The 19824-nt window shown below is 51.9% G+C and overlaps 1 protein-coding gene across 1 annotated transcript in view; it reads left to right on the forward strand.

Annotated features, from left to right (window-relative positions):
- Positions 1 to 19824, forward strand: part of DNHD1 (dynein heavy chain domain 1) — a 74236-nt gene that overhangs the window by 42061 nt on the left and 12351 nt on the right. Inside the window, exons 25-30 of the mRNA XM_075197629.1 lie at positions 4344 to 4516; positions 5293 to 5479; positions 6915 to 7017; positions 16142 to 16291; positions 17244 to 17426; positions 19333 to 19764. Coding sequence (XP_075053730.1) covers positions 4344 to 4516; positions 5293 to 5479; positions 6915 to 7017; positions 16142 to 16291; positions 17244 to 17426; positions 19333 to 19764 — 1228 coding nt within the window. The remainder of the gene's footprint in view (positions 1 to 4343; positions 4517 to 5292; positions 5480 to 6914; positions 7018 to 16141; positions 16292 to 17243; positions 17427 to 19332; positions 19765 to 19824) is intronic.

Genomic DNA, 19824 nt, shown 5'->3' on the forward strand with positions numbered 1-19824 from the left:
ACCACAGGGCATAGGACATGAGGAGAGGCCACAGGCATAGGACATGAGGAGAGGCCACAGGACATAAGACATGAGGAGAGACCACAGGACATATGACGTGAGGAGAGGCCACAGGGCATAGGACGTGAAGAGAAGCCACAGGGCTTAGGACATGAGGAGAGGCCACAGGGCACAGAACATGAGGGGAGACCATAGGGCATAGGACATGAGGAGAGACCACAGGGCATATGAGGTGAGGAGAGGCCACAGGGCACAGAACATGAGGAGAGACCACAGGGCATAGGACATGAGGAGAGACCATAGGGCATATGACATGAGGAGAGACCACAGGGCATATGACAAGAGGAGAGGCCACAAAGCATAGGACAAGAAGAGAGGCCACAGGGTATAGGGCAAGAACAGAGATCACAGGGCATAGGACATAAGAGACCACAGGGCATTGGACATGTGGAGAGACCACAGGGCATAGGACATGAGGAGAGACCACATGGCATAGGACATGTGGAGAGACCACAGGGCATCGGACAAGAAGAGAGGCCACAAGGCATAGGACAAGAAGAGAGACCACAGGGCATAGGACATGAGGAGAGATCATAGGGCACAGGACATGAGGAGAGACCACAGGGCATAGGACATGTGGAGAGACCACAGGGCATAGGAGAAGAATAGAGACCACAGGGCATAGGAAAAGAAGAGAGATCACAGGGCATAGGACAAGAAGAGAGGCCACAAGGCATAGGACAAGAAGAGAGATCACAGGGCACAGGACATGAGGAGAGACCACAGGGCATATGACAAGAGGAGAGGCCACAAAGCATAGGACAAGAAGAGAGGCCACAGGGTATAGGGCAAGAACAGAGATCACAGGGCATAGGACATAAGAGACCACAGGGCATTGGACATGTGGAGAGACCACAGGGCATAGGACATGAGGAGAGACCACAGGGCATAGGACATGTGGAGAGACCACAGGGCATCGGACAAGAAGAGAGGCCACAAGGCATAGGACAAGAAGAGAGACCACAGGGCAAAGGACATGAGGAGAGATCATAGGGCACAGGACATGAGGAGAGACCACAGGGCATAGGACATGTGGAGAGACCACAGGGCATAGGAGAAGAATAGAGACCACAGGGCATAGGAAAAGAAGAGAGATCACAGGGCATAGGACAAGAAGAGAGGCCACAAGGCATAGGACAAGAAGAGAGACCATAGGGCATATGACATGAGGAGAGACCACAAAGCATAGGACAAGAAGAGAGGCCACAGGGTATAGGGCAAGAACAGAGATCACAGGGCATAGGACATAAGAGACCACAGGGCATTGGACATGTGGAGAGACCACAGGGCATAGGACGAGAGAAGAGGCCACAGGGCATAGGGCGTAAAGAGAGGCCACAGGCCATAGGACAAGAGGAGAGGCCGCAGGGCATATGACATGAGGAGAGACCACAGGGCATAGGACGAGAGAAGAGGCCACAGGGCATAGGGCGTAAAGAGAGGCCACAGGCCATAGGACAAGAGGAGAGGCCGCAGGGCATATGACATGAGGAGAGAACACAGGGCATAGGACTTAGGGAGAGAACACAGGGCATAGGACTTGGGGAGAGACCACAGGGCATAGGACACGGGCAGAGACCACAGGGCATAGGACATGAGGAGAGGCCACAGGCATAGGACATGAGGAGAGGCCACAGGACATAAGACATGAGGAGAGACCACAGGACATATGACGTGAGGAGAGGCCACAGGGCATAGGACGTGAAGAGAAGCCACAGGGCTTAGGACATGAGGAGAGGCCACAGGGCACAGAACATGAGGGGAGACCATAGGGCATAGGACATGAGGAGAGACCACAGGGCATATGAGGTGAGGAGAGGCCACAGGGCACAGAACATGAGGAGAGACCACAGGGCATAGGACATGAGGAGAGACCATAGGGCATATGACATGAGGAGAGACCACAGGGCATATGACAAGAGGAGAGGCCACAAAGCATAGGACAAGAAGATAGGCCACAGGGTATAGGGCAAGAACAGAGATCACAGGGCATAGGACATAAGAGACCACAGGGCATTGGACATGTGGAGAGACCACAGGGCATAGGACATGAGAAGAGACCACATGGCATAGGACATGTGGAGAGACCACAGGGCATCGGACAAGAAGAGAGGCCACAAGGCATAGGACAAGAAGAGAGACCACAGGGCATAGGACATGAGGAGAGATCATAGGGCACAGGACATGAGGAGAGACCACAGGGCATAGGACATGTGGAGAGACCACAGGGCATAGGAGAAGAATAGAGACCACAGGGCATAGGAAAAGAAGAGAGATCACAGGGCATAGGACAAGAAGAGAGGCCACAAGGCATAGGACAAGAAGAGAGATCACAGGGCACAGGACATGAGGAGAGACCACAGGGCATATGACAAGAGGAGAGGCCACAAAGCATAGGACAAGAAGAGAGGCCACAGGGTATAGGGCAAGAACAGAGATCACAGGGCATAGGACATAAGAGACCACAGGGCATTGGACATGTGGAGAGACCACAGGGCATAGGACATGAGGAGAGACCACAGGGCATAGGACATGTGGAGAGACCACAGGGCATCGGACAAGAAGAGAGGCCACAAGGCATAGGACAAGAAGAGAGACCACAGGGCAAAGGACATGAGGAGAGATCATAGGGCACAGGACATGAGGAGAGACCACAGGGCATAGGACATGTGGAGAGACCACAGGGCATAGGAGAAGAATAGAGACCACAGGGCATAGGAAAAGAAGAGAGATCACAGGGCATAGGACAAGAAGAGAGGCCACAAGGCATAGGACAAGAAGAGAGACCATAGGGCATATGACATGAGGAGAGACCACAAAGCATAGGACAAGAAGAGAGGCCACAGGGTATAGGGCAAGAACAGAGATCACAGGGCATAGGACATAAGAGACCACAGGGCATTGGACATGTGGAGAGACCACAGGGCATAGGACATGAGAAGAGACCACAGGGCATAGGACATGTGGAGAGACCACAGGGCATCGGACAAGAAGAGAGGCCACAAGGCATAGGACAAGAAGAGAGACCACAGGGCATAGGACATGAGGAGAGATCATAGGGCACAGGACATGAGGAGAGACCACAGGGCATAGGACATGTGGAGAGACCACAGGGCATAGGAGAAGAATAGAGACCACAGGGCATAGGAAAAGAAGAGAGATCACAGGGCATAGGACAAGAAGAGAGGCCACAAGGCATAGGACAAGAAGAGAGATCACAGGGCACAGGACATGAGGAGAGACCACAGGGCATAGGACATGTGGAGAGACCACAGGGCATCGGACAAGAAGAGAGGCCACAAGGCATAGGACAAGAAGAGAGACCACAGGGCAAAGGACATGAGGAGAGATCATAGGGCACAGGACATGAGGAGAGACCACAGGGCATAGGACATGTGGAGAGACCACAGGGCATAGGAGAAGAATAGAGACCACAGGGCATAGGAAAAGAAGAGAGATCACAGGGCATAGGACAAGAAGAGAGGCCACAAGGCATAGGACAAGAAGAGAGACCATAGGGCATATGACATGAGGAGAGACCACAAAGCATAGGACAAGAAGAGAGGCCACAGGGTATAGGGCAAGAACAGAGATCACAGGGCATAGGACATAAGAGACCACAGGGCATTGGACAAGAAGAGAGGCCACAAGGCATAGGACAAGAAGAGAGACCACAGGGCATAGGACATGAGGAGAGATCATAGGGCACAGGACATGAGGAGAGACCACAGGGCATAGGACATGTGGAGAGACCACAGGGCATAGGACATGTGGAGAGACCACAGGGCATAGGAGAAGAATAGAGACCACAGGGCATAGGAAAAGAAGAGAGATCACAGGGCATAGGACAAGAAGAGAGGCCACAAGGCATAGGACAAGAAGAGAGATCACAGGGCACAGGACATGAGGAGAGACCACAGGGCATAGGACATGTGGAGAGACCACAGGGCATAGGAGAAGAATAGAGACCACAGGGCATAGGACAAGAAGAGAGATCACAGGCCATAGGACAAGAAGAGAGGCCACAAGGCATAGGACAAGAAGAGAGATCACAGGGCATAGGACATGAGGAGAGACCACAGGGCCTATAACATAGGACATGAAGAGAGGCCATGGAGCATTGATAAATTGAGGATCTGTATACTAGAGAATCGAAAAATGGATATAAGTGCGGTCACTGAAGGTCTGAGGGACACTAGAGACTGAGAAATACCAGGAGACAAGAGGTTTAGTTGCAACAGTGAGAACAATAATAACAGATTTTTCTTGTTTTTCTGCTCCAGGTTCCATGTCCAAGTACGTAATAATCTCCATGTGATAGTTGTCCAGAGCAGTAAACTTCTGTCACCCCAGCTCTATCGATTCTTCTATATAGATGTCTACCATCCATGGGACTTCAGCTCTCTTCACCACGTTGCTGAGAAGCTCGTGGACCAGGCAGAGAATCCGTTATGTGGTGAGAGCTTCAACTGAGCATTGGGAGAGAGACCCACAAATAACGGGGAGGGACAGTAGTAAATCACTGGGAACAACCCTAAAAGCTCCATTTTTTTTTTACTCTCAATTTCCCTTTACTTGTGTGTAGCATTGTTGTCTAAACATCATAATTACTCTTATTTTTTCTAGTATGTTTCATATTTGTGTTCTCATGCAGCTATTGTTTGTAGATTACCTCAACTTATATGTCTCCATGTTCTAATACATGCTCACTACAGTATAGATGGAAGCTGTATTTCAGAACCTTGTTTCTTAGACATGAAATGAGGTCCAGTGGGGAGCAAGAGCAAGGTGGAGGCCAGTACTAGACATCATTGTCCTTTTATTAATGAACGTTAATTACTATGGTTACTGCCCAGCCGTTTACCAGCGTACCCTTCAATGTCCTCATATTATAACATGATATGTACCGCATGTAAAAAATTTTATTAGAGACCAAAATTTTTAAAAAAACAACCTTTTTCTTGACCTTCCATTGTCCACTTCAGGTTTGGGGGGGAACAGTATATATACGCTGAGCATACTAATGCAGAGTATTGGCTATAATTCTGCTGAACACATCCACAGTACATGGTCTGTGCTATTTCCATTCCATAGAAATATGTTTGTATTGAACAATGGTTTTTCTTACCCTTGAAACCATGAGAAGTTAAATCCAGTTGGACGACAATTGTATAGGTTTTGTCCTTCATCCATAATTCTCATCAGTCACTTCACTGTCTTGTTTCCACACAGGTTCTGAGATCTCCAGGATTTCTCTTCCCAGAGTGATGTCTTTAATTCATCTCCTGGCCCAAAGTTACTGTCACAGGATGTGGCCCCTTCTCCCGCTGACCACACCAGGGGCCTTCATCAGCTTCATTAACATCTACCTGAAATACTCCTCAGAGCTCCGGGATCGCATTGAAAAAGAGATTGGAAGGTGAGATTGGAAATAAAATTAAACGTAGAGGGGGAAACAAGAGGAGCGGAAACGTCTTAGTTAGAGCTGAGGGAACTTGGGGGCATGATAAGAAAGGACGGTGATAGAATATTGTGTCACTACTCTGTGGCTCAGTTCATTGAAACCTCTGTATTCCTGGGATGATGCTTCACATTTACTTGCATATAAACCACAGAGCAAATGCTGTTTACTGACGTGACGCTGCTCCTGTTTCTACACAAAATGCTTCAAGATGATGTTTTCTGGTTGGGCGGATTGTGGAGCTCCTAGCTACATGCAAGTGAGATAAACCCTAATGCCTCTTATAGTACCCACACACAGCAAATTGCATGTATGAAGGTTGCTTTCCTGCCCCTGTCACATGCAACCCTGTCCTCACGAATACATCACTCATCTCCTGATATACTCTGTGCTGCTGGTGACCCTGCTCCTTCCACTATATAACTCTCAGTCTGTGGCTTCCTGCTGCCTCCATTCCCCTCCTCACATCATGTCACTGCTCCTGTCACATGCAGCCCTGTCCTCACTAACACATCACTCATCTCCTGATATACTCTGTGCTGCTGGGGGACCCTGTTCCTTACACTATATAACTCTCAGTCTGTGGCTTCCTGCTGCCTCCATTCCCCTCCTCACATCATGTCACTGCCCCTGTCACATGCAGCCCTGTCCTCACTAACACATCACTCATCTCCTGATATACTCTGTGCTGCTGGGGGACCCTGCTCCTCCCACTATATAACTCTCAGTCTGTGGCTTCCTGCTGCCTCCATTCCCCTCCTCACATCATGTCACTGCCCCTGTCACATGCAGCTCTGTCTTATACAGAAACATAACTCATGTAACAAAGACAACCATATGCCCTTTTATACACTTAAAGGAGAATCCCACCCAAGAGTAACAACTTACGTTAATTTTGGGTGGGATCCAGGATATATGTTACGGGGGTCCCGCATTCATGGGATGCCTCCAGTGGTCCCAGCAGTGATCAGAATGCAGCATTGTACATGTTCGTCCTTCATACATTTGTAAACTAGGCTGCCAGTCGCTGGGTCGCAGAAGATGCAGTTAGTTTGGGGCAGCAGTAATCTAGGATACAAGTGAGGATAACATGCGCAGTGTTTTAGGAAGACATAGAACAGGTGACGTTAATTAGGGGGGTGGTACTAAGTAATGTTGTGACTGTTTTACTGTTAACGTAATCTGACTCCTTAATCTCACAGAAGGTCTTGTAGAGTCAGTTCCCATAACCAAAATACAATAATGTAAGTTGGGCGATTTAGTAAACGCATGTACACCCGTATATATTCTGCAGGTCCGTTTATCACCCACAGGGAACAGACCAATATGGGGTCCAGGACAAGTAGACGTTACTGAGATTTGTGTATGATAAATGTATCCATATATTGTACAGACTCCAGCGTGCGGTGTCCCGGATGGAGGAGGTCTTTGTAGAGCGGGAACTGTGTACACGGGGGACTGAAACCCTCTCCCAATGTCTGCTACAGGCTGAACAGGTCAGTACTGAGTACTACTCTGGGGAATCAGTGACAATAGATGGGGAAGAGGAGCACAGACTCCGGGGAGTGAGGGCTGTATGATGGGAGCGCAGACTTGTGGAGTGAGGGCTGTATGATGGGAGCGCAGACTTCAGGGAGTGAGGGCTGTGTGATGGGAGCGCAGACTCTGGGGAGTGAGGGCTGTATGATGGGGCGCAGACTCTGGGGAGTGAGGGCTTTATTCTCCTCTCTGTCTTGCCCTACACTGGCTCCCCTTCCCCTACAGGATCCTTTTCAAACTCCTCACCACCACGTACAAAGCTCTCTCCCAGTCTACTGCCCCCTATATCTCGAACCTCCTCACCATTCACACCCCTGCCCGCTCCCTGCGCTCGGCCAATGACCGTCGCCTCTCCTCCACTCTGATCACCTCTTCCCACTCCAGAATCCAAGACTTCTCCCGAGCTGCTCCCCTCCACTGGAACGACCTCCCGAGCTCCATCCGTCTCTCACCCAGTCTGTGCTCCTTCAAACGGGCAATTAAAACTCACCTGTTCCTCAAAGCATACAAACCATCCACTTAACCCTTACCTTGTTGCTCCTTCGCTAACCTCCTTCTCTCATTCAACCCTCTCTCCACAAGTACCGCCTTTCTCTCCATTACTTTAATGGCTCCCTCTTGCGCCTGTTTGTCCACCCTCCCTTAGGATGTGAGCTCGTATGAGCAGGGCCCCTCTCCCCTCCTGTCTCCATACCTGTTCTTCTGCTCCATCTTCGCCCATATGTCTGCCTGGAGTTCTGAAGTACTGGTACTTTATGTTATTGCTCTGTACTATGTCACCCTGTATGGTCTCCTGTTTGTATTATGTACGGCGCTGCGGAAACCTTGTGGCGCCTAACAAATAAAAGATAATAATAATAATAATAATAATAATAATGGGAGCGCAGATTCTGGGGAGTGAGGGCTGTATGATGGGAGCACAGACTCCATGGAGTGAGGGCTGTATGATGGGAGCGCAGACTCTGGGGAGTGAGGGCTGTATGATGGGAGCGCAGACTCCAAGGACTGAGGGCTGTATGATGGGAGCGCAGACTCCAGGGAGTGAGGGCTGTATGATGGGAGCACAGACTCTGGGGAGTGAGGGCTGTATGATGGGAGCGCAGACTCCAAGGAGTGAGGGCTTTATGATGGGAGCGCAGAGTCCAGGGAGTGAGGGCTGCATGATGGGAGAGCAGACTTCAGGGAGTGAGGGCTGTATGATGGGAGCGCAGACTCTGCGCAGTGAGGTCTGTATGATGGGAGAGCAGGCTCCAGGGAGTGAGGGATGTATGATGGGAGAGCAGGCTCCAGGGAGTGAGGGATGTATGATGGGAGGGCAGGCTCCAGGGAGTGAGGGATGTATGATGGGAGGGCAGACTCTGGGCAGTGAAGGCTGTATGATCGGAGTCTAGACTTCTGGGAGTGAGGGCTGTATGATTGGAGTGTAGATTCCGACCAGTGAAGGTTGTATGATGGGAGAGCAGACTCTGGGGAGTGAGGGATGTATGATGGGAGGGCAGACTCTGGGGAGTGAGAGCTGTATGATGGGAGCACAGACTCCAGGGAGTGAGGGCTGTATGATGGGGACGCAGACTCTGCGGAGTGAGGTCTGTATGATGGGAGAGCAGACTCCAGGGAGTGAGGGATGCATGATGGGAGAGCAGACTCTGGGGAGTGAGGGCTGTATGATGGGAGCGCAGACTCCAAGGAGTGAGGGCTTTATGATGGGAGCGCAGAGTCCAGGGAGTGAGGGCTGCATGATGGGAGAGCAGACTTCAGGGAGTGAGGGCTGTATGATGGGAGAGCAGGCTCCAGGGAGTGAGGGATGTATGATGGGAGAGCAGGCTCCAGGGAGTGAGGGATGTATGATGGGAGCGCAGACTCCAGGGAGTGAGGGCTGTATGATGGGAGCACAGACTCCATGGAGTGAGGGCTGTATGATGGGAGCGCAGACTCCAAGGACTGAGGGCTGTATGATGGGAGCGCAGACTCCAGGGAGTGAGGGCTGTATGATGGGAGCACAGACTCTGGAGAGTGAGGGCTGTATGATGGGAGCGCAGACTCCAAGGAGTGAGGGCCGTATGATGGGAGCGCAGACTCCAGGGAGTGAGGGCTGTATGATGGGAGCACAGACTCTGGGGAGTGAGAGCTGTATGATGGGAGCACAGACTCCATGGAGTGAGGGCTGTATGATGGGAGCGCAGACTCTGGGGAGTGAGGGCTGTATGATGGGAGCGCAGACTCCAAGGACTGAGGGCTGTATGATGGGAGCGCAGACTCCAGGGAGTGAGGGCTGTATGATGGGAGCACAGACTCTGGGGAGTGAGGGCTGTATGATGGGAGCGCAGAGTCCAGGGAGTGAGGGCTTTATGAAGGGAGCGCAGACTCCAGGGAGTGAGGGCTGCATGATGGGAGAGCAGACTTCAGGGAGTGAGGGCTGTATTGATGGGAGTGCAGACTCTGGGGAGTGAGGGCTGTATGATGGGAGCACAGACTCCAGGGAGTGAGGGCTGTATGATGGGGACGCAGACTCTGCGGAGTGAGGTCTGTATGATGGGAGAGCAGACTCCAGGGAGTGAGGGATGCATGATGGGAGGGCAGACTCTGGGGAGTGAGGACTGTATGATGGGAGCGCAGACTCCAAGGAGTGAGGGCTTTATGATGGGAGCGCAGAGTCCAGGGAGTGAGGGCTGTATGATGGGAGAGCAGGCTCCAGGGAGTGAGGGATGTATGATGGGAGGGCAGACTCTGGGGAGTGAGAGCTGTATGATGGGAGCACAGACTCCAGGGAGTGAGGGCTGTATGATGGGGACGCAGACTCTGCGCAGTGAGGTCTGTATGATGGGAGAGCAGGCTCCAGGGAGTGAGGGATGTATGATGGGAGAGCAGGCTCCAGGGAGTGAGGGATGTATGATGGGAGAGCAGGCTCCAGGGAGTGAGGGATGTATGATGGGAGGGCAGACTCTGGGGAGTGAGAGCTGTATGATGGGAGCACAGACTCCAGGGAGTGAGGGCTGTATGATGGGGACGCAGACTCTGCGGAGTGAGGTCTGTATGATGGGAGAGCAGACTCCAGGGAGTGAGGGATGCATGATGGGAGAGCAGACTCTGGGGAGTGAGGGCTGTATGATGGGAGCGCAGACTCCAAGGAGTGAGGGCTTTATGATGGGAGCGCAGAGTCCAGGGAGTGAGGGCTGCATGATGGGAGAGCAGACTTCAGGGAGTGAGGGCTGTATGATGGGAGAGCAGGCTCCAGGGAGTGAGGGATGTATGATGGGAGAGCAGGCTCCAGGGAGTGAGGGATGTATGATGGGAGCGCAGACTCCAGGGAGTGAGGGCTGTATGATGGGAGCACAGACTCCAGGGAGTGAGGGCTGTATGATGGGAGCACAGACTCCATGGAGTGAGGGCTGTATGATGGGAGCGCAGACTCCAAGGACTGAGGGCTGTATGATGGGAGCGCAGACTCCAGGGAGTGAGGGCTGTATGATGGGAGCACAGACTCTGGAGAGTGAGGGCTGTATGATGGGAGCGCAGACTCCAAGGAGTGAGGGCCGTATGATGGGAGCGCAGACTCCAGGGAGTGAGGGCTGTATGATGGGAGCACAGACTCTGGGGAGTGAGAGCTGTATGATGGGAGCACAGACTCCATGGAGTGAGGGCTGTATGATGGGAGCGCAGACTCTGGGGAGTGAGGGCTGTATGATGGGAGCGCAGACTCCAAGGACTGAGGGCTGTATGATGGGAGCGCAGACTCCAGGGAGTGAGGGCTGTATGATGGGAGCACAGACTCTGGGGAGTGAGGGCTGTATGATGGGAGCGCAGAGTCCAGGGAGTGAGGGCTTTATGAAGGGAGCGCAGACTCCAGGGAGTGAGGGCTGCATGATGGGAGAGCAGACTTCAGGGAGTGAGGGCTGTATTGATGGGAGTGCAGACTCTGGGGAGTGAGGGCTGTATGATGGGGCGCAGACTCTGGGGAGTGAGGGCTTTATTCTCCTCTCTGTCTTGCCCTACACTGGCTCCCCTTCCCCTACAGGATCCTTTTCAAACTCCTCACCACCACGTACAAAGCTCTCTCCCAGTCTACTGCCCCCTATATCTCGAACCTCCTCACCATTCACACCCCTGCCCGCTCCCTGCGCTCGGCCAATGACCGTCGCCTCTCCTCCACTCTGATCACCTCTTCCCACTCCAGAATCCAAGACTTCTCCCGAGCTGCTCCCCTCCACTGGAACGACCTCCCGAGCTCCATCCGTCTCTCACCCAGTCTGTGCTCCTTCAAACGGGCACTTAAAACTCACCTGTTCCTCAAAGCATACAAACCATCCACTTAACCCTTACCTTGTTGCTCCTTCGCTAACCTCCTTCTCTCATTCAACCCTCTCTCCACAAGTACCGCCTTTCTCTCCATTACTTTAATGGCTCCCTCTTGCGCCTGTTTGTCCACCCTCCCTTAGGATGTGAGCTCGTATGAGCAGGGCCCCTCTCCCCTCCTGTCTCCATACCTGTTCTTCTGCTCCATCTTCGCCCATATGTCTGCCTGGAGTTCTGAAGTACTGGTACTTTATGTTATTGCTCTGTACTATGTCACCCTGTATGGTCTCCTGTTTGTATTATGTACGGCGCTGCGGAAACCTTGTGGCGCCTAACAAATAAAAGATAATAATAATAATAATAATAATAATAATGGGAGCGCAGATTCTGGGGAGTGAGGGCTGTATGATGGGAGCACAGACTCCATGGAGTGAGGGCTGTATGATGGGAGCGCAGACTCTGGGGAGTGAGGGCTGTATGATGGGAGCGCAGACTCCAAGGACTGAGGGCTGTATGATGGGAGCGCAGACTCCAGGGAGTGAGGGCTGTATGATGGGAGCACAGACTCTGGGGAGTGAGGGCTGTATGATGGGAGCGCAGACTCCAAGGAGTGAGGGCTTTATGATGGGAGCGCAGAGTCCAGGGAGTGAGGGCTGCATGATGGGAGAGCAGACTTCAGGGAGTGAGGGCTGTATGATGGGAGCGCAGACTCTGCGCAGTGAGGTCTGTATGATGGGAGAGCAGGCTCCAGGGAGTGAGGGATGTATGATGGGAGAGCAGGCTCCAGGGAGTGAGGGATGTATGATGGGAGGGCAGGCTCCAGGGAGTGAGGGATGTATGATGGGAGGGCAGACTCTGGGCAGTGAAGGCTGTATGATCGGAGTCTAGACTTCTGGGAGTGAGGGCTGTATGATTGGAGTGTAGATTCCGACCAGTGAAGGTTGTATGATGGGAGAGCAGACTCTGGGGAGTGAGAGCTGTATGATGGGAGCACAGACTCCATGGAGTGAGGGCTGTATGATGGGAGCGCAGACTCTGGGGAGTGAGGGCTGTATGATGGGAGCGCAGACTCCAAGGACTGAGGGCTGTATGATGGGAGCGCAGACTCCAGGGAGTGAGGGCTGTATGATGGGAGCACAGACTCCATGGAGTGAGGGCTGTATGATGGGAGCGCAGACTCCAAGGACTGAGGGCTGTATGATGGGAGCGCAGACTCCAGGGAGTGAGGGCTGTATGATGGGAGCACAGACTCTGGAGAGTGAGGGCTGTATGATGGGAGCGCAGACTCCAAGGAGTGAGGGCCGTATGATGGGAGCGCAGACTCCAGGGAGTGAGGGCTGTATGATGGGAGCACAGACTCTGGGGAGTGAGAGCTGTATGATGGGAGCACAGACTCCATGGAGTGAGGGCTGTATGATGGGAGCGCAGACTCTGGGGAGTGAGGGCTGTATGATGGGAGCGCAGACTCCAAGGACTGAGGGCTGTATGATGGGAGCGCAGACTCCAGGGAGTGAGGGCTGTATGATGGGAGCACAGACTCTGGGGAGTGAGGGCTGTATGATGGGAGCGCAGAGTCCAGGGAGTGAGGGCTTTATGAAGGGAGCGCAGACTCCAGGGAGTGAGGGCTGCATGATGGGAGAGCAGACTTCAGGGAGTGAGGGCTGTATTGATGGGAGTGCAGACTCTGGGGAGTGAGGGCTGTATGATGGGAGCACAGACTCCAGGGAGTGAGGGCTGTATGATGGGGACGCAGACTCTGCGGAGTGAGGTCTGTATGATGGGAGAGCAGACTCCAGGGAGTGAGGGATGCATGATGGGAGGGCAGACTCTGGGGAGTGAGGGCTGTATGATGGGAGCGCAGACTCCAAGGAGTGAGGGCTTTATGATGGGAGCGCAGAGTCCAGGGAGTGAGGGCTGTATGATGGGAGAGCAGACTTCAGGGAGTGAGGGATGTATGATGGGAGCGCAGACTCTGCGCAGTGAGGTCTGTATGATGGGAGAGCAGGCTCCAGGGAGTGAGGGATGTATGATGGGAGAGCAGGCTCCAGGGAGTGAGGGATGTATGATGGGAGAGCAGGCTCCAGGGAGTGAGGGATGTATGATGGGAGGGCAGACTCTGGGGAGTGAGAGCTGTATGATGGGAGCACAGACTCCAGGGAGTGAGGGCTGTATGATGGGGACGCAGACTCTGCGGAGTGAGGTCTGTATGATGGGAGAGCAGACTCCAGGGAGTGAGGGATGCATGATGGGAGAGCAGACTCTGGGGAGTGAGGGCTGTATGATGGGAGCGCAGAGTCCAGGGAGTGAGGGCTGCATGATGGGAGAGCAGACTTCAGGGAGTGAGGGCTGTATGATGGGAGAGCAGGCTCCAGGGAGTGAGGGATGTATGATGGGAGAGCAGGCTCCAGGGAGTGAGGGATGTATGATGGGAGCGCAGACTCCAGGGAGTGAGGGCTGTATGATGGGAGCACAGACTCCAGGGAGTGAGGGCTGTATGATGGGAGCACAGACTCCATGGAGTGAGGGCTGTATGATGGGAGCGCAGACTCCAAGGACTGAGGGCTGTATGATGGGAGCGCAGACTCCAGGGAGTGAGGGCTGTATGATGGGAGCACAGACTCTGGAGAGTGAGGGCTGTATGATGGGAGCGCAGACTCCAAGGAGTGAGGGCCGTATGATGGGAGCGCAGACTCCAGGGAGTGAGGGCTGTATGATGGGAGCACAGACTCTGGGGAGTGAGAGCTGTATGATGGGAGCACAGACTCCATGGAGTGAGGGCTGTATGATGGGAGCGCAGACTCTGGGGAGTGAGGGCTGTATGATGGGAGCGCAGACTCCAAGGACTGAGGGCTGTATGATGGGAGCGCAGACTCCAGGGAGTGAGGGCTGTATGATGGGAGCACAGACTCTGGGGAGTGAGGGCTGTATGATGGGAGCGCAGAGTCCAGGGAGTGAGGGCTTTATGAAGGGAGCGCAGACTCCAGGGAGTGAGGGCTGCATGATGGGAGAGCAGACTTCAGGGAGTGAGGGCTGTATTGATGGGAGTGCAGACTCTGGGGAGTGAGGGCTGTATGATGGGGACGCAGACTCTGCGGAGTGAGGTCTGTATGATGGGAGAGCAGACTCCAGGGAGTGAGGGATGCATGATGGGAGGGCAGACTCTGGGGAGTGAGGGCTGTATGATGGGAGCGCAGACTCCAAGGAGTGAGGGCTTTATGATGGGAGCGCAGAGTCCAGGGAGTGAGGGCTGTATGATGGGAGCGCAGACTCTGCGCAGTGAGGTCTGTATGATGGGAGAGCAGGCTCCAGGGAGTGAGGGATGTATGATGGGAGAGCAGGCTCCAGGGAGTGAGGGATGTATGATGGGAGAGCAGGCTCCAGGGAGTGAGGGATGTATGATGGGAGGGCAGACTCTGGGCAGTAAAGGCTGTATGATCGGAGTCTAGACTTCTGGGAGTGAGGGCTGTATGATCGGAGTGTAGATTCCGACCAGTGAAGGTTGTATGATGGGAGAGCAGACTCTGGGGAGTGAGAGCTGTATGATGGGAGCACAGACTCCATGGAGTGAGGGCTGTATGATGGGAGCGCAGACTCTGGGGAGTGAGGGCTGTATGATGGGAGCGCAGACTCCAAGGACTGAGGGCTGTATGATGGGAGCGCAGACTCCAGGGAGTGAGGGCTGTATGATGGGAGCACAGACTCCATGGGGTGAGGGCTGTATGATGGGAGCGCAGACTCCAAGGACTGAGGGCTGTATGATGGGAGCGCAGACTCCAGGGAGTGAGGGCTGTATGATGGGAGCACAGACTCTGGAGAGTGAGGGCTGTATGATGGGAGCGCAGACTCCAAGGAGTGAGGGCCGTATGATGGGAGCGCAGACTCCAGGGAGTGAGGGCTGTATGATGGGAGCACAGACTCTGGGGAGTGAGAGCTGTATGATGGGAGCACAGACTCCATGGAGTGAGGGCTGTATGATGGGAGCGCAGACTCTGGGGAGTGAGGGCTGTATGATGGGAGCGCAGACTCCAAGGACTGAGGGCTGTATGATGGGAGCGCAGACTCCAGGGAGTGAGGGCTGTATGATGGGAGCACAGACTCTGGGGAGTGAGGGCTGTATGATGGGAGCGCAGAGTCCAGGGAGTGAGGGCTTTATGAAGGGAGCGCAGACTCCAGGGAGTGAGGGCTGCATGATGGGAGAGCAGACTTCAGGGAGTGAGGGCTGTATTGATGGGAGTGCAGACTCTGGGGAGTGAGGGCTGTATGATGGGGACGCAGACTCTGCGGAGTGAGGTCTGTATGATGGGAGAGCAGACTCCAGGGAGTGAGGGATGCATGATGGGAGGGCAGACTCTGGGCAGTGAAGGCAGTGTGATCGGAGTGTAGACTTCAGGGAGTGAGGGCTGTAGGATCGAAGTGTAGATTCCGACCAGTGAAGGTTGTATGATGGGAGAGCAGACTCTGGGGAGTGAGGGCTGTATGATGGGAGCACAGACTCCAGGGAGTGAGGGCTGTATGATGGGGACGCAGACTCCAGGGAGTGAGGTCAGTGTGATCGGAGTGTAGACTTCAGGGAGTGAGGGCTGTATGATCGGAGTGAAGATTCCGACCAGTGAAGGTTGTATGATGGGAGAGCAGACTCTGGGGAGTGAAGGTTGTATGATGGGAGTGCATGAAATACAGCCCCAGATATGCTTCTACAAGTGAATACACAGATGCATATGATGATGATGATGATGACGACGATGCAGCTCTGTACTACGGTTATGTAACAGCACATTTTTCTCACAGGAAACGGAGAGTTGGAGAAAAAAACATAAAGAGATCCGGGAAGCGGAGGATCGGCTGAGGGAGCAGTGTGAGGAGCTGGAGAGGGTCAGAGATAACGTGAAGGGACAGGTCAACACCCTGCATTGTCAGAGACATCTCAGTCTGGAACAGGTGAGAAGATGCAGTCTCTATGACGTATGTGTGTATCCCATCAAGGGCCCCAACATTGTGCTCCCCCATCCAGAGCCCCAACACCATGTACCCCGTTACAGAGCCCCAACATCATGTACCCCCATCCAGAGCTCCAATATCAGTGTAACCTGATCCAGGCCCCAATATCACTGTACCCTCATCCAGAGTCCCAACATCTTGTTCCCCAATCCAGAGCTCTAATATCAGTGTACCCCAATCTAGAGCCCCAATATTAATGTACCCTCATCCAGAGCCCCAATATCAGTGTGCCCTGCTCCAGAGCCCCATCATCACTGTACCCCGCTCCAGAGCCCCAACATAATGTACCCCAGTCCAGAGCCCCAATATCAGTGTGCCCAGCTCCAGAGCCCCATCATCACTGTACCCAGCTCCAGATCCCCAACATAATGTACCCCAATCCAGAGCCCCTACTTAGTGCACCCCCATCCAGAGCCCCAATACTAGTGTACCCTGATCCATAGCCCCAACATCATGTACCCTGATCCAGAGCCCCAACATCACTGTACCTCAGTGCAGAACCCCAACTTCAAACTTCAGAGCACCCAGCATCAGTCTGTGTAGCATCACGTGTCAATGAACATGTCTGAAAGTGTAAAATGTAGTTTCTGGGGGGCAGATACAAGGGCTTAAAATGCCGGACCGAAAAGTACAAATGAGCAGTGCTCATGTATTGGTGTACATGCGTGTCACATTGTGTCCTCCATCCTATACATAGTAAATTACATAGTGTACTTAGGTGTTTGTCTTATCAACTAATGCTATTTAATCACTGCTCTTTTTAATGCTACACTGTATCACTGCATTATACCTCACTGCTCACTACTCTGCTAGCAAGTTTACCTGTAATAACTTCAGCTCTCTCCTCTTCTTCTCCATTCATTGTGATATCTTTCTGCTGTTACCATCCCAGGCTTGTCTCCAGTGGGCTGAGGTGCAGAAACAGCTGAAACTATCAGACATTGAGGAAATCCGGAGTTACAGATCCCCCCCACCTGCAGTTATAATGGTCACTGATGTTCTCTGCACTGTGTTTGGCAGGGAACCAGGCTGGGAAAATGCCAAACTTCTGATGGGACAAGAGAATTTCTATCAGGTTCATCCGTCAGAATGATTTATGAGATAGAAGTAGCAACTGACCCTGGTGGGGAGACAGAGAGTCAGTGTATAAACATAGTGACTGTTTATATGTCTCAGGGGTAAAAACAGGAACTGTCTGAGGATCTCTGGGAGACAAAGTGACTGTCTGTATGTCTCAGACATGTCTGAGTATTTCAGGAGACATAGTGACTGTCTGTCTCAATTTGAAATAGAAGATGTCTCTTGAACTGTAGTGACTGTCTTTATATCTCAGGTAGAAACAGGAGCAGTCTGAAAGTATTGGGGAGTCTGTCTATGTCTCATTTGGAAACAAGCTGTCTGAAGGTCTTGGGAAGTTGTAAGTGACTGTCTGTATGTATGTCTCAGATAGACAATGGAGTGCCTGTAGGTCTTGGGAGTTGTATGTGACTGTCTGTATGACTCAGGTAGACACAATAGTTGTAAAAAGGTTTCAGGGGATGTAGGGGCTGTCTGTATGTCTCAGGTAAACACAGGATATGTCTGAAGATCTCGGGAGATGTAGCGACTGTCTATATATGTTAGATAGACACAGGAGTTGTTTGATGGTCTCAGGAGATGTAGTGACTGTCTATATATCTCAGGTAGACACAGGAGATTTTTGAAGGTCTCAGGAGATGTAGTGACTGTCTATATGTCTCAAGTAGACATAATAGTTGTATAAAGGTCTCAGAAGACGTAGTGACTGTTTGTATATCTCAGGTAGACACAGAGGATGTTTGAAGGTCTCAGGAGATGTAGTGACTGTCTGTATGTCTCAGGTAGACACAGGATATGTTTAAAGGTCTCGGGAGATGTAATGACTGTCTATATGTCTCAGGTAGGCACTATAGTTGTATAAAGGTCTCAGAAGATGTAGTGACTGTCTATATATCTCAGGTAGACACAGGAGATGTTTGAAGGTCTCAGGAGATGTAGTGACTGTCTATATGTCTCAAGTAGACATAATAGTTGTATAAAGGTCTCAGAAGATGTAGTGACTGTCTGTATATCTCAGGTAGACACAGAAGATGTTTGAAGGTCTCAGGAGATGTAGTGACTGTCTGTATATCTCAGGTAGACACAGGAGATGTTTGAAGGTCTAAGGAGATGTAGTGACTGTCTATATGTCTCAAGTAGACATAATAGTTGTTTAAAGGTCTCAGAAGATGTAGTGACTGTCTGTATATCTCAGGTAGACACAGGAGATGTTTGATGGTCTCATGAGATGTAATGACTGTCTGTATGTCTCAGGTAGACACAGGATATGTTTGAAGGTCTCGGGAGATGTAGTGACTGTCTATATGTCTCAGGTAGGCACAATAGTTGTATAAAGGTCTCAGAAGATGTAGTGACTGTCTATATGTCTCAGGTAGACACAGGAGATGTTTGATGGTCTCAGGAGATGTAGTGACTGTCTATATATCTCAGGTAGAGACAGGAGATGTTTGAAGGTCTAAGGAGATGTAGTGACTGTCTATATGTCTCAAGTAGACATAATAGTTGTATAAAGGTCTCAGAAGATGTAGTGACTGTTTGTATATCTCAGGTAGACACACAGGATGTTTGAAGGTCTCAGGAGATGTAGTGACTGTCTGGATGTCTCAGGTAGACACAATAGTTGTATAAAGGTCTCAGAAGATGTAGTGACTCTCTATATATCTCAGGTAGACACAGGAGATGTTTGAAGGTCTCAGGAGATGTAGTGACTGTCTGGATGTCTCAGGTAGACACAGGATATGTCGGAAGGTCTCGGGAGATGTAGTGACTGTCTGTGTGTGTTAGATAGACACAGGAGTTGTTTGAAAGTCTCAGAAGATATAGTGACTGTCTATATGTTTCGGGTAGACACAGGAGATGTTTGAAGGTCTCGGAAGGCGTAGTGACTTTTGCTTTCTCTCCAGGACTTACAGTTCTATGATGGACACACCATGTCGAACAGTGTTTTCACCTCTCTGACCAAAGCAGTCAGAGGACCTGAATTTAATGCTCACTCATTGAGGCTGGTGAGCTCAGCAGTAGCTTCGCTCTGTGAGTGGCTTTGTGGTCTTCGGCACTATTGCCGCATTCTCCGAAATCTGGATAAGGGTAAGTGTCTGCTGTCCAAGGTGGAGGCACAATATCTGCAAGTGGCTGAGAAGATTTCTAAACAGCAGCTGCAGAAGGAGAATCTGAAGGTGCTCAGAGACCAAAGCTCCCACAACCTTCAGAAAGCCAGCAGTAAGGAGGAGGATGTAGGCCGGCAGCTTCATGAAGTGCAGAGCAGACAGAAGGTGGCGCAGGAGTATGAGAACATGGGAAAGCCACATGCATCTATCTGGAATGCAGCTCTGAAGGTAAATGGAAAGCGAAGCTCAGTTGGGGTCATTTCTGAACAGAAAATAATGAGTCCCCAT

This window comes from Mixophyes fleayi, chromosome 2 (genome assembly GCF_038048845.1).
Source record: "Mixophyes fleayi isolate aMixFle1 chromosome 2, aMixFle1.hap1, whole genome shotgun sequence".
Classification (NCBI taxonomy): Eukaryota; Metazoa; Chordata; class Amphibia; order Anura; family Limnodynastidae; genus Mixophyes; species Mixophyes fleayi.